A 15,594-nucleotide genomic window follows, 5' to 3' on the forward strand; every position below is an offset into this window, starting at 1 on the left:
CTTTAAAGGCTTCTGACTTTAGCTCATTTTGCAAATTCTACCTTGAACAAATGACCGGAGCGTCAGTCCCAGTGCCATGACACAAACTCAACCAGCTCAGCAGTGGAGATGTTACGAGAGGGCCTCACATGAACCTGATATCACGTCACATACAATCTCTATGCTCCTCAGCTCAGGCAGAGCTGCAGAGTTTACTGTGAGAGGGAGAGACGTCAGTTTGTTAATCTGAACTCAGTGCTGTCTGAACATCACAGACGCAGGAGCAGGAACCTGACGCTGTGATTTCACTCTCAGGCAGCCGTCATCACTTCCTGCTTGGGCCTGTTTGACGCTGGGCTGGACATGCATAAAGAAAGCTTGGTCATAGCTTTCAGTGTGATGGTCAGGACACTTTGTGAGGTTGTCACTTCAGAGCGTGTCTCTGAGCGTGCGTCACTGTCTCTGCTGCCATCAGTTATTCTGCAGATGTTAATGAGAGGAGACGTGACACCAGTCACAGCCGTCACAGCTGGTGTATGTTCACTGACTGAAGGCTGGCACAGTCACAGGCTGAGCTACAGACAGCGTGGACATGGATCAGGTTATTTTATACGTCCTTTTCACAGATCTGTCCTGAAACCTTCCTCATTATGAGGCTCGGAAAAAAAATAAACCAACTGTTTCTAATGTGAGGCGGGGTACAGTTTTTACTGAAGCTGGCCTCTGGGTAACTCTGATGACTGAGGAAATCTGAAGTCACTGGGTCCACACCAATTTCTGTGGCTGGTACCTTAAACAGAGGCGAACATTCTGCCCCAGCGTTGACGTTAAATTATGATTATGTAATAAGTGACAGTGAGAATAGTGTAAACAGCAACAGGACACGCTGGCTCTGCTCACTTATCATGCAGAAGAAACACACAAGATCCCTGAAGAGCTGTAAAAGTCAAACTCCTGTCACAGTTTGAATGACGCAGGAAGACGTCTGATGACTTTAAATGAGCACATACGAGCCGTGCATCAGGACGTGCTCGCCTCAGGGCCTGACTCACCTTCTGGTCTGTACTGGGCAAAGATGGTGACCACCTGTCCGGCTCCTTTCAGCGCTGCTGCTGCCTGTTCATGTGTGGCTCCACGAAGGTCAATGCCGTTCACCTGTTCAACAAGAAGAAAAAGAGGCACACACTTATTTTATAACATACAGATTTCTTTAGATGTGTGCAATGAGCCACATCTCCACTGTGCTGATCTTAAGTATACAATGATAGACTTCAAGTCTCTTCAAGCAGTCAGGAATTCAGTGTGATCTCAGGAAGACAAAGCATCAGGTCAAAGCATGTTAAAGAGGACATATAATGCTTGTTTCTCCTTTTCACTATGCCAGACTAGGATGCTTGTAAAGCATTTCTGCCCTCAGTACGAGTCATTTAGTTCCTTCATTAGCCAACAATAGCGTTCTCAATATCCTCATTTTAGGCCATTCTGAAGATCTCGTTGAAACACTCCGTTTTGAGAATGACCTCCAGTAACCTCACAACGTCACAGCCCTTTGTGCTCTGATTGGTCAGTTCTATCAGAGGGGCGGAGGGGGTAGAGCCAGGGGGGGCGGTTTTTGCAGCATGGCAGTATTTACAAAATCGCCACATTGAATGGGGCAGACCGAGCGAGTTTGCTGTTTGCCAAAACTTCACCGTAAGGCATTGATAGCACTAATAAAATGGCAGAGTGTAGGATACGTGCTTTTGTATTGGACCCCGAGTCAGACCCGGACGGTTCTGCAGCTCAGGAGGAAGAAAATCCACCTGGACACAGATCATCTCAGGACGCTTCAGTGTGGTGAGTCAAACTGGTACTGTAACATGTAGTTTATACGTGGAAATATAGGCAGACGTCACCAATAAACTATTTCTATAACAGGGCTCCATCCTACTCCTTCACTTTTCTCTGTCTGTTTTATCCATCATGCTGAAAGTGTAGTCTAAAGATGGCCTCTACCGTCAGTTCCTCACTATGTTATTACCGCAGCATTATTGTGGTCCAGGTTCACAGTGCATGTCAGAACAAGCATGCAAATATCACAGTCTCACAAGTATTACGACGTCTGCTAAAACTAGTGTTTTAACTGCCAATTCACCATGTAGAGCCGAGCTGCTCAGCAGAGCAGAGTTCCTGCATCCAGCACTCAGTCAGTCGGCTCTTGGTGGGTGTATCCCTCGGTGGGGGTTGTGTGACTAACTGACATCGCAGAGGAGGAGCTGCTTTATCAGATTACTCCAATAAAAAGAAAGGATCCTCATGTCGACACGACGGTCGAAATCTCGCGGTCAAATGGCAATGACCTATTTTCAGAGGCATCAAATCTCGTTCTAGGATATCAGAAAAAATACATCATCTCATTTTTTGAAAAATCAGGGGGTGTAAGGTCTTGTTTTCAAATTTATTATATTATATGTAAGTATTAAATCAGGCATCAGCATGATATGTCCTCTTTAAATGAACGTTCTTGTTCTACCACTAATAAGCTCAGATTGTAGTTTTAACACAGTATTAAGGATAAACTCTGGACAGTGGCATCGCAGCATTTTAAAAGGGAAGGAGTGAAAGAAAAGGAAAAAAAGCACATACAGCACACTTTCTCGCTCCCAAAGGGCACTTAAGTGTGAGTTTGGCTCCCAAAAGGCCCTCTTTAGCATGGATCTGGCCCCCAAAAGGGCAACTGTTCTAACCCCCAAGAGGGCACTTGAGCCTGTGTTTTGGCTCCCTAGAGGCCACTTAAGCATGTGTGCCGACTCCTAGGCAGACATTTTAGTGCAAGTTTTGGCTCCTAAGAGGGCTTTCCAGTGTGTGTTTTGGCTCTCAAGAGGGCAGTTGTTTATTTTTAACCAAGCAGGGGGGCAATTTAGTTGGTGTATTTTCCATCCAGAGCAGTTTTTTTTTGGCAACCAGGGGGGCACTAAAGTGCAAATATTGGCTCCATAGCAGGCACTGACGCGTACCTCCAGAGAGGAGATCGAGCAGAGATAACTTGGTCACAAACACACTTAAGTACGACTGTAGTCAGCATCTGAGTTACTCTAACATAAGATTACCCTATCAGAATAGTGTAAGTTTTGGGGTACCGTAAATGTTGGATTAATACTTAAAAAGCTAGCCAACTACACCCCTCGCCTTGCTTCGCTCAGAAGCTGCCTTTTATAATATATAGTATAAATCCCACAGTGGTGTAACAATGCAGGCAGTCATTTAAACACATTCATCAGCTGGGGTGTGTGTGTAGCCTGGTGATCTAGCCTGTGAATCCCATGAGGCTCCCACTTGAGTGGGCAGCACAGGTTCGGAGCCAACCTGCAGCTTCTTTCCAACATGTCACAAAAAACAAAGAAACCCCCCCCAGCATACTCATCTATTTGTTATAAATAATTTTGAGTTTAATTTAGTATATCTAGAGTAAATGTGATATTTTCTCTGTAAATGTGAATCACCTGCACAGCGCAATCAACAGAGTAAAGTGAGAACTGTACAAAGAGCAAAAATCCACTTTGATGTGAAAATTAAGATTTAAGCTGTTTGACATTAGCAGAGAAAATCTTACATAGGTTTAACCCACATACTCAGCTCTGCTTATCCAACAATTATATGTTCCTCACAAACGGGACTCTCTTTAATATAGAAATAAACAGACTTTACTACAGTATAAGATGAGTTACCAAGAACCTTTATCACAACAAAGAAATCATTAACAAAGACAAATGTTCTGACTTTCTGAGCTAAGTACAGATGATGAGTCACAGAGAGGGTAATATGGAAGACAGGAAGAGAAGTTAGACTTAACCAGACCTCTGTGGGAAACATAAACTGTCTGTTTTCATTGAGGTTGACTGACGTCCTGATTGGACTCAAGTGATCAGAGAGACAGTGGGAAGCTGCTTTAATGATCTAAAGTCTGTTCAAACCGTGACCTTACAATGAAAGGAGACAGAGTGAGTGGAGTGATGGTAGGAGGCAAATGAACTGTCAGCTGTAATAAACACAGCATTCACTTCCTGTCACTGCTAGCTGTGGATGTTTAAAGGTGCAGGATGAAAAACATGTAGTGCAGGATTCTCAGAGGAGGAAACAGATCTCCAGGTTCTGACAGAATGAATCTTAGAGGTCACCTGAAAACTCGTCGCCATTATCATCATCATCATGAAGATGTTGTTAAGGATCAACGGTAGTCACTGCTAGTTTTAGCCTCTGCTAGTTTTAGCCTCTGCTAGTTTTAGCCTCTGCTAGCGTTAGCCACAGCTAGAATAAGAATAAGACGAGTGGTGTTGTGCCTTTACTCCTGAATTGCTGCAGACATTTCCCTGCCTGCTCTGTCTGATATGGTTTTCGAACACACTCAACCTGAGAGACAGAAGTTTGAATAAAAAGAAACAGATCTCAGGTTAGATGTATTTCAAAACACTAAGACATGTTGCATCTTTTCACTCACAGCATGTTGTGATTTATCAGTTTATGATGAATGTTACTGTGTTTGGAAAACCTGTCACCTGATCATCACGCAGCACACATTTGACTGGAGAGACAGAAGTTTGACCAGAAACAGACTTTCAATATTCTGTTGAGTCTGCCATGTTTGATTATTTGAGGGGGCTGAAAACTGTTACAAAAACATCACAAAGCAGCTAAAGAAAACAACAAAAAAGTTTAAGAACACACACACACGCACGCACGCAGAAAAAAACAAAGTAGAAAATAAAAAACAAAAAAAACAAGAAAATAAAACACCAACAAACAACAGTAAAAATAAAACAAAAAAGAATTTAAAAAAAAACAACAAAAAACAAAATAAGAAAGAAACAAAAACTACCAAATATACAACAAAACAAAATGCAAAACAACCAAGGAACAGATACAAAACAAACAAACAAACAAACAAACAAACAAACAAACCAACAACAAAAACAAAACACCAACCCAACAGCAATAAAATAAAATAAAATATTACAAAACACCACCAAACAAGACACAAACAAAACACACCAAATCAAACCAAAACATAACATTTTAAAGAGCCTCTCCAAAAACAAAACAAACTGAAACAAAAAGAATCAGATCTCAGATCAGATGTGTTTTAAAAAACAAAGACATGTTGCATCTTTTCGCTCACAGCACGGTGTGACTTATGAGTTTATGATGAATGTTATTGTGTTTGGAAAACCTGTCAGCTGATCATCACGCAGCAGAAACCGAGACAGCTCCTGGGTATGTGACCGTCTCACTGTCAGACCTGAATCTGTCCTCAGGGCTGAGAACAGTTAACATGCAGCGTGCGTCTCCACCCTCACAGACGTGCTCCCCCTCTCTGTTTTAATGATGGAGAAATGCTGCGGGGCAATTAAGCCCTGAAGCCCTGAGAATTAATCTAGGCCAGTAGGACTATTACGCTCTCTATAAATATGCTGGGAACACAAAGACTCAGCCAGAGTCAACCATCTTAAAGTAGACCTGCTCAGGCAGGACGGGGACTTCGTCAAAGCCTCCTGTCAGACTCTGGATAGATCACTGATCCATCATCTTTAAAGTGACCATGTGACAGCAGGTCGTCTCCATCTGTATGACAGCAGTACCTTCTATAAAAATAAACACAAATTCAACAAATAAGCCACACAGGCCACCAGAAACATACACCGTATATGGTGCCCTGTGAATATATGACCTGTAACTAACGTGTTTCTAACATGTTGTGTGTGGGTGTGTTTTTCAGGCTAAAGGGGTTTTTGTAAACTCACCGATAAGATCTGGTCCCCTCTCCTCAGCTCTCCGCTCAGGTCGGCCGGCCCTCCTGCCAGGATGAAGGAAACAAAGATGCCCTCGCCGTCTTCACCGCCCACGATGTTGAACCCGAGGCCTGTGGACCCTTTGTGGAGCACCACCTTCCTGGGGTCCCTGTACAGACAGTTCAGATAGTACATCAGCTCAGGAGAGTCACTCGGTTTCAGCATCTTTAGTCCGAGCAGTGGAGGACAGAGAGGTGGACAACAACGGCACAGTACGTCGTCAGAAGCCTCACTGACGATCTGCTCAGGCTCTGAGGCTGCTGGAGCTCCACAGGGGGATGGTGCTCTACTTAGGATCACTTGTCCCCGATTCAGCTCTGATGAAAAAGGGACCTTGTCTCATGCTCACACAGCCTCTGTCTCCTTGTCATACATGCAAACATACACTGCAAAAAACTCAAATCTTATCAAGTCTTTTTGTCTGATTTTCAGTCAAAAATGTCTTTTTTGCCTTAATATGAGCCACATTCACCTGACCAGTCCAGAAAAATGTCTTGTCTCAAGTTATTAAAGACAAAAGTGAGGTCTGAATTGCTTGTAAACAGTACAATAAAATCTGCCAATGGAACAAGAGAAAAGTTACTTGTATTAAGACATTATTCTAGTTCAATCAAGTTTTCTTATTGTTATAAGACAATTTTCACTTGAAATAGGACAAAAACACTTCATAACATTTAAGTTTTTTGCAGTGCACACACACACACACACCTCAGTATGCAAAGGTGTGTAAAAACATGCTGCTAGGGTGAGTGCCAAGGTCAACGCAGGAATTTTTCAGTGTTATTAAATTCAGACTCTAACCTTCTATTTATAAACCTCAGTCCAAAGATGTTTCTGTTTACCACAGTGAATCAGTGGTTTCATACCTCTATAGCAGCTGAGACATTGTGTAACAATGGTTAGGGAAAGATTTAAAACTTATATTTCATTAAAAACAGAGAAATGACAACAAATGTCAAAACTAAAATAATGTGGTTTGATGAAAAATATGTCGATATGATAAAAATGACAAGACTCTGTAGTGGAGATCACTGCATGGGCCCAAAACCACTTCATGATCAACTGTTTGTGAACACCATTCATCACTGCATCTACAAAGCCAGGTCCAAACTTTTGAAATGTAAAGTGCGTTATAAATAAAATGTATTCTTATTCTTATTCTTCTTCTTCTTCTTATTATTATTATTATCAATAATAATAATAATAATAATAATAATAATAATAATAATAATAATAATAATAATAATAATAATAATAATAATAATAACAACAACAACAACAACAACAACAACAACAACAACAACAACAACAACAACAACAATAATAATAATAATAATAATAATAATAATAATAATAATAATAATATTACTTCTCTGGACTTGATCCTGTTTAAGGTGGACTGCAGGGGAATTTAAAACTGCCCTGTGGGCTGATGAACCTAAACCTAACACTCTTTTTGGAAACCATGGACGCTGTGTCCTCTGATCTAAAGAGGAGAGGGAGCACTTAGCCTGGTCTCAGCTCTTAGTTCAGAGCATCCCTGATGGTCTGGGGACCAGAAGAGTCCATGACATAGATTGGTTACGCATCTGTTCAGGCTCCATTAATGCTGAACAACATCTACAGGTTCAGGAGTGACACATGCTGCCATCCACACAAAGACTTTTTTAGGGGAACCTTAACGACATTCTGCTCTGTGGTAGAAGAGTCCAGGTGCTGAACTGCCTACAGTCCTGAGTTGTCACCAGTTAAAAACATTTAAAGTATCAAGAGATGAAAGATGCGACAAAGAGAACCCTGAAGTGTTGTTGAAATCCTCTTGCAGGGAAGAACTGGACATTTCTCTTGAAACTCCAAAAACTGCTCTCCTCTGTAAATTAATCTTTAAATTTACTTCTGTCACATCTCTTCTGGAAACCATTGCTGTAATAAAATGAGCACATTTTATCATAATCAAAACAATTTTCCATTTTCATAGTATTGATTTGTTGTCTGAGCACTACTCTTTGACCAAATTAAAGTTTCAAACGATTCTGAAAGCTGGCAGCACCTCAATTAACAGCTTTATCATAACACTCCTAATTCTTCTGATTTATCAAACAAAAAATGATCTGACAAAGAAAACAATTCCAAACTAGTCTTTAAAGCAAAGTGCTGTTTGCCATCTCATTTTCTTTAGCACTACACAGAGCGATATGAGACGTGTTTAAAAGCAGCACACAGATTCCTCCAGATGATGAGACAGAATGTGTGCAGCACACTGCCATCTGCTGGTCAACACTACACACTACAGCTGTATCCAGGACAAGAGCAGCATCATTACACTCCTCTGTCCATTTTTCCTTTTCCTGAGTGATGATGTTTTACTTCAAGAATCTACAGTTTTCTACCTTCATGAGAAACAGGAAGTTTCAGATACAAGCACACATTCAGACATGATTACAGTCATCCCTCTGCTGTTTCCAGTTGTCTCTGCAGCCCTGAGATATCAGTGAAAAAAAACACACGTCCTGATCATGCAGCTTTGATGCCCTGCAGGTGGAACTGACATTATACTGAGGTTGTAAATGGATAAGAGTTTACAGGAAGCAGCTGCAGGGCAGGAGAAAGAACTTTGTGTAAGTCTGTGATCGTTCATTACAGCCAAACATCTGAAAGACGACATTTAATCAGCCCCTGACAGTGAATGATTAATCATGCATCATTACTAACGTGAATAATAAATATCTAAAAGATCACTGGGTGTGGAAAAACAACCGTTACCTTTAGAGAATTGTGAGCTAGAAGATTTAAGCACAGTTTTTTCCTCAATGGGTTTCTCAACAACTGACATCTGTATGCTTCACAACACAAGAAGTCAGGCCAACAAGAGCTGAGGGACTCTCCTCTGCTGCTTTGTGAACCATCAAACTTTGATCTTCACACATGAAAAAAAATCAGAGAATTGGTTTGAAGTGTTTGAAAAAAAAAAGAAGTAGAGAAGCAGCTACATACTTCAACACACAGTCAAGTTTCTTTTCTACCGTGAAAATTCAAAGGTGGGGTTGAAAACAAAAATCCTCACACCATGTCTCAAAACAAAATGGTTTTCTTCTTTTATTAGCTGTGTGTGAAAGGCCTGAGTGGGTCTTCCAGCAGAGGAGAGATTTGGAAATGTGTTGGTGTGAGATAAGTCTGAGTCTGGCTCTGCTGCACCACCACCCTGAGGAGTGAGAGGGAGGAGGAGGAGACAGACATGAGGCCTACAAAATAAAAGACAAGCATAAAAGACGAGGTGACAGGGAGATGAAAGGAGGGGGAAGACACTGAGTGTTTTTGACCACAGGAACTTTTTCCAGGAACTAAGGAATTTCTGAGGAACTACTATAGTATGTGTTTTTCCTGATAACAGCCACTTGGGACAATTTAATTTGTCCATAATAAGATGACCCCAGCTGTGATCGACTCCTTAACAATGGTCTTCTTTGAGTCTGATGTTAAGTAGATGTCTCCAGTTGTATTTTCATTTCACCTTAAATTAAGCAAACCCTAAATATCGCAATAAAAAATTGTAATGGAAACAACAAAATTTCTGAAAACCTCTCAGATTTCGATGAAGTGTTTTTAAGCTCTTACAAGTTGTAGTCAAGGAACAAGTCCTCAAAAAAGGGTTAACTTTTTGAGATACCCTACCAAAGGTAGAACCAACCACAACAACGATTTTTATTTTTTTTGGGTCTCCTGTTAGTGAAATTGGATGTTGTGGTTTTTGATTTTTGGGGAAAATTTGTTTTTTTGGCTCTTCTTTTAAAATCAAAAATTAAATATTGAATAAAATATATTTTCAATATAATTTTTGATAGAATTTTTTTTAATGTAAATATGGCTAAATAACAATAAGTTTTTTAAATAATGTTGAGATAATTAATGATTACCATCAGAGTGAGCATACTTAACTTAAAGGCTATTATGCCTGTAATCCTCCATTCCGAATGACTTAATTTGACTGTTACAGAGAGGGACTATGTCTAAAGAAATCTCATTTTCAAGAGAACTGTACCAGATAAAACCACTGGTTAGTATTCAACAGCATTCAAGACAACACAAAATAGTATATTTTTAAGGATTTATGTTTTTCTGATAAATGAGAGAAAAGTGAATGAGTCCAATATGTTCTAGTTACCAAAAAGTACAACTTCCCCCTCAATTAAAAGTATGTTTGCAGTGCTATATTTCACTTTTGCCTCAGGTAAATCCTTTTCGGACTGTTTGATGGTGGGCAGCCACCTGGTTCATACCTCAGCAAGTTTGATGCAGAAAAGAGTGAGCATTCTCAAGTTATGGGTTTTTTCCCTCACTTCCCCCCCCTATTCGAACAGGCCCAATTTGGCCCCTTTTCAAGGTTTGGAGTAGTTCTAAAGAAGAGCCAAAAAAACAAATTTTCCCCAAAAATCAAAAACCACAACATCCAATTTCCCTAACAGGAGACCCTAAAGATAATAAAAATCATTGTTGTGGTTGGTTCTACCTCGGGTAGGGGTATCTTGAAATCTGAAGGCCATTGTTCCTAGACTATTGGTATTTCAGAAGTTTTCATATTGAAGTTTATCGTACTGTATTGAAGTTTATCGTAGTGTAATGGGAACACCTTTTTCCTGACAGTTCAGCTTTTAAAATGTTTAGGGTATCCATAGTTACTGCCGGTTACAGTCCTCTGTCCTTTGTCCTCAAACTGTATCTTGTGGAATGAGATTTTACTTAAGCTGTGCCAGTTCTAGTGGTAATGGAACACCAGTGAGGTGTAGTTGTACTCAAAACTTCAGAAATATGGTTTTGATTTTGTGAAAAACTGTAATGGAAGCACAGCTAGTGTCAGCTCCCAGTGTTTCAGTTTGAAGAGTAACCCTATAAACTGGAGACCTTCAGCTGAACGTGTCAGTGGATACACATTTTACAACAGCTGTTCAAACAGAAGAAGTCCTCAGGGATGACTCTAGGCTCGTTTTCAGATGTAGATATCAAATTTTCTTTTTCAGATAAATGATCTAGAGACATTTTAGACGGATGTGTTCAATTAAAAGTTTTGAATCAACGGGGTCGCTCTTTAGGCCTAAACACTAGTTGAGCTCTGCTTCAAAAAGCATGAAACTGACTGGTTCGAATTGTTTTATCACTAGAGCTTATCTCCTTCCAAGTGTCAATTGAACAAATGTGAAATTAAGTACAATCAAAGCCAGTATGAATCTGAATCTGAATCTCCTCCATGCAAACAGGCTAACAGGCAAACTGTCTCCTTCTATGGCCTCATCTTTGCTTTCATTCTTAACATTGTTGTCTTACTGCCCTCTACTGGTCTGCTAGCGTAGTGCAGTTACTTTTATTTTTCTCTCCAGACATCACAGGCTCAGTAGAATCTAACCAGGACATTAGGTCTCGATGGAAACATAGCCAACAATGGGTTACAGGAACCTTTTAGTTCCTGGAACTAAAATTTCTGGTCAAAAGCACCTTTAAGAGACAAACAGGTGGTTATCGATGAACACAGCATGCCACAGAGGAGGTGAAGGTCGTCAAGGAAGTACCTGTTGGTGTCCGACTCAGGGAACAGGCTTAAGTGATAGTTTGGGAGGGGGGCAGAGTGGAGGAGGCTTTTGTCGCACTCTACTGGGGAATAGTGTCGGGGGGAGGGTGCTTTGTCACAAAGTTTGTTGACAGTGCTGTAAACTGGCTCAGGAGGCCTACAGTGAAGTGAGAGACAAGAGCAGAGAGGTTAGTGTTCAGAGACAGAGGGTGGGGACAGGAGTCTGAGGGGAACAGAAAGGATGAAGATACACATGGACAGGGACCGGACAGGACATGAACAGGCAGAAGGGGTGAGAGGGGGGGGTGAAGCAGGCAAAACCAGGTCCAGAGCTAACATCCCTCAGTCTACATATAAAGAGGTACTGTGATTGAGCTAGATCACTTCCTGTTGATCTGTCAGTATAAAACCAATGGCTCAGTCTTCACAACATCAGAACAGTGTCTAACAAGAGAGACAAAAAACTTCTCATCTCTCAGGAGCTGTAGATGAAGTATCGTTGGTATCTCTGCTTGAATACTGTGCCCTTTTTCTTAAAGAGATGGTATATGTTTTTTTTGTCCCTCTGGTGCCCCGTAGTATCTTTAAATCATTTAAAGATCAATAAAATCCCTGTTTCCTCTCCCTGGTGTTTTAGAAAATCCTTCTTTCAGCCTCTGTCTGAAACGCTTGTTTCAGCTGCTGTCTCTTTAAGACTTCCTGCTACACAAACCCCCTTCTCTCTAATTGGCCAGGCCCTTTAAAGGCCTGTTGGGGGTGGAGCTGTGGGCAGACTTTGGTGTATGAGACCACTCCTTCATGCCGTGAAGCAGTTAGGTGATCCTCATTTGATGATCTCATCATTTCAGGAAGTCTTGTAAAGATCTGATGGAGATCTCGTGCTATTTTTAGAACTGGAGTGTTTTGATACGTTTACGGACAGATTCTGAGATTTCTAGAATATATATATGACTATGCAGAGGTTTGAAAGTCTGCACGTTTAGTCTAAACATCCAGCATTGTTGATTTATGTTCATAATTAAATTTTGGGAAAGTAGGGTAACCCCTCTTTAAGAGACTTTAAATCTGAAAGAACAGGTGTAAATGCTGTCACACCACTCTTCTCTCAACCAGCTGTTGGCTCTGAAGGACTCTGAAGATGCTCCAGCTGCTGTCTTAATTTGTCGGCTTGTTTGTGGGATTACATAACTTGATGTAAATTCAGATTCAACAGATTAGATGGTAATAAACAACAACAACAACAACAACAAATGTAAGGATGAGTATCAGGCACCCTGATGTTCTGTGAGGAGAAAACACTTCTCAATGCAGTTTGTTGGCTCAGAGGAGTGTGAGGCAGCAGCTTTTTCTCTGTAGTCATCATTTCCTTCAATCAGTCAAACCATCACAGCTCTGTGTGCTTGTATTTTCCCTAAGATGACAGGAAGGATCACTCTGATGAAGGGTGTTTCAGGAGGAACTTTTGACTGCACCTCAGACTCCTTCACTACACTGGATCAGGCATTAAAAACTGAGGCCTCATGCTGAGAGGGATTCATGCAGACTCATGCAGGTCAACATCTCACCTTAACTGGAAGTGCTGAGAGTCAAACCTGTGACTCTCCCCGTCATCTAATGAGGAGTTTCTGGCAGGGTAGAAAAAGTCAACTTATAAACGTACTCATTGAATGCTCTCATTTTCTCATTTATCATCGTGCATTAAGACACTGAGCACAGAAACACTGGGAGGCATGCAACACAGAGAACAACGTGACATCTACCAGAACAGGCTGTTCTTTTAAAGTGGTTGAAAGTGTTCAAACAACCACTTCTTTTATGAAAGGCGCCACAGAGGGTGCCTCATCTGTGGGTTATTTAAGAATATGAGGATGTACTCGGCTTTATCTCCCTGCAGAAAAGAGTGAACAGAAGGGACGAGAGCTGCTGTCAGAGTGCTGCTCTTTAGGTCTTAGAGGTAATCTCAAAGGCTATTAGGGATGCACCTTAGCCAAGAGCGAATACTAAACCTCTTAACTCTGAAGAGAATGGGACTTTAATCCTTCACTGGACCAAGCTGGACACAAGACTCCTTCAATTATGCTCTGAAAGGAGCTTTTATCATCATCACCTGCTGCAGTAGTTTTATTCACTTGATTATAATATCCACTGTACCCCGAGGTGCTGCCCTAAAGTCAGACTGTCCTGTTTCAGACTCCACCAAGCTGCTGCTGAGGCTAAACCTTCTGTTTGACAAGCAGCACCCCTCCACCTCTGGAGACATCAGCAAAGATCAAATCTGCTTTGACATGAGGCTTGATCAGAAATTTGGCTAATGGATGACTGAGCTTTAAGCTTTAGGTGTTCAAGTGCCTAATTATTAAATGTGACTCATTTCAACAACGCAGCGCCCTTTTGTTTTTTTAGACTCTAAGCAGCTGTTGCAGAGGACAGATTGAAAATTACAACAAAAACACCAAAAAAGACCAAACCCTCCTTTGAATCCTGTTCAATTTCTCAACATAACTTCACAAAAAAAAAAAGAAACCAGCCCAAATATTTAAGGCACCAAACAACAACAAACTTTCTGCCAAACAAAGTGATAAACTCATTACACTTATTAAAGAATCTCTGAAAACTGATGCTCTCAGGCATGCAAACAAATGCTGACTATTCAGAGGACATCTTTCTTATAAGGTAACAGTGGCTCAAGAGGTCATGCCAGTGTAAACACTAATCAGTAGATTGGTAGTGTTATCCCTGGATCATCAAGTCAGTATCGTTCAAAGTTTGTTGGGCAAAGAACTCATCCAAGCAGCTTCCTCAAGTGTCAAAATATGTCATCTATGCTGAAGTGTTAAAAAGTGAAGTTCTTCAAGTGTCCACTTGATGCTGACTGCAAAAGCACCAAGAGCCAAAACTACAACCATTAAAGGAACAGATCACACAGCAGACATTAACATGTTCACAGCCTAGTTTATAAAAAAGTGATGTTTGGGAGTCTGAGAAGCTGTCTGCAAAGAGGCTGAAGGCCGCCTCTTTTCTTCATCCTAACTTAAGTAAAGCTCTTTCAATAAGGCTGTGACCATCGGTGATAGGCTTCAAAACCTTGTCTCAAAAACAAATGATAGACATCGATGTGGCTAAAGGATAGCTTCTGATAACATTATTTTGGTAGACAATATGGCTAAAATGTGTTTTGGTTACACAATGTTGCTTAATTGATGACTTCAGTTGGCATCATAATAGAAAACTGTAACAAATAGTTAGCTTCTATCAGCGTCATATTTAAAAATGTGTGGCTTAAAAGTTATTAAACAATAAAGTCTGTAAGCATTACACAGGCTACAATGTGTCTAAACAGGAGCGTCCATTAGCATCAAACTGGTAAACAATGTGAATAATACATTAACCTCTATAAAATCCTGATGTGAACTATGTGGCTTGTATGTTAGCTCAATTAAGCAACTGTTTAAATGATGTAACGAAAATATCAGCTCCTCCTGGTATGTTGGTAAAATGTGGCTTAAACATTCCATTAGCATTAAGTGGCTAAAAGGTAGCTTTTGGTAGCATAATTTTGGTTTATAATGTGGCTAAACTGTAAGTTTCTGTTAGCATCGTACTGGTAGAAACTGTGGCAAAAACTTAGCTTCTGTCAGCATCATATGGTAAAAAAAGTTTCTTTTTTTTCCATTAGCACCATATCGGCAAACAATTTATCTAGAACAATGGTACTGGCATCATACTGGTTGCAATCCAGCCAAAACATTACCATTACACTGGTTAACAATGTGATGAAAACACTAGCTTCTCCAGACCCATGTCTGTGGTTTGAATGCTATCTTGATTTAGCACCTAACTTATACACTAGCTTTCATCCATCATATTGATCAACCTTTAAACTGAAACTTAAGCTACCATTAGCATCATAATAGTTAATAATGTGTGGAAAAAAAATCAACTTCCTCTTCAATCAAACAGACAAGTGACCTGGGTAAAATGTTATCTTTTGTTTGCATTGCAATAAATGACATTCAGGCTAAACCTTTAGCTTCTGTTAATATTACATTGGTAAACGATGTGGCTAAAATGTGTTTTTTTAGCACCATACTGATTAACTTCAGCTTCTGTTGGCGTCATATTGATCAAGTCCTATGCTTAAACTGAAGCTTCTGTTTAGCATTACATTGATCAATCTTAAAGCAGAAACTTAAGCTACCATTAGCATCATATTGGTAAACAATGAGGAAA

The 15,594-nt window shown here is 40.5% G+C and overlaps 1 protein-coding gene across 21 annotated transcripts in view; it reads right to left on the reverse strand.

The window, feature by feature from the left end:
• Window positions 1-15,594, reverse strand: part of dlg2 (discs, large homolog 2 (Drosophila)) — a 240,764-nt gene that overhangs the window by 23,417 nt on the left and 201,753 nt on the right. For 14 of the 21 annotated variants that reach the window (XM_074671426.1, XM_074671429.1, XM_074671427.1 and 11 more), the window contains 4 exons: window positions 12,930-12,989; window positions 11,366-11,521; window positions 5,757-5,913; window positions 1,032-1,134 (listed from right to left, as the gene is read on the reverse strand). In XM_074671426.1, coding sequence (XP_074527527.1) covers window positions 1,032-1,134; window positions 5,757-5,913; window positions 11,366-11,521; window positions 12,930-12,989 — 476 coding nt within the window. The remainder of the gene's footprint in view (window positions 1-1,031; window positions 1,135-5,756; window positions 5,914-11,365; window positions 11,522-12,929; window positions 12,990-15,594) is intronic. The other 7 variants (XM_074671436.1, XM_074671434.1, XM_074671438.1 and 4 more) reach the window with 2 other exon arrangements.

Source organism: Halichoeres trimaculatus, unplaced genomic scaffold (assembly GCF_033239565.1).
Source record: "Halichoeres trimaculatus isolate MK-OKI-2021-1 unplaced genomic scaffold, fHalTri1.1 fHalTri1_scaffold_6, whole genome shotgun sequence".
NCBI lineage: Eukaryota > Metazoa > Chordata > Actinopteri > Labriformes > Labridae > Halichoeres > Halichoeres trimaculatus.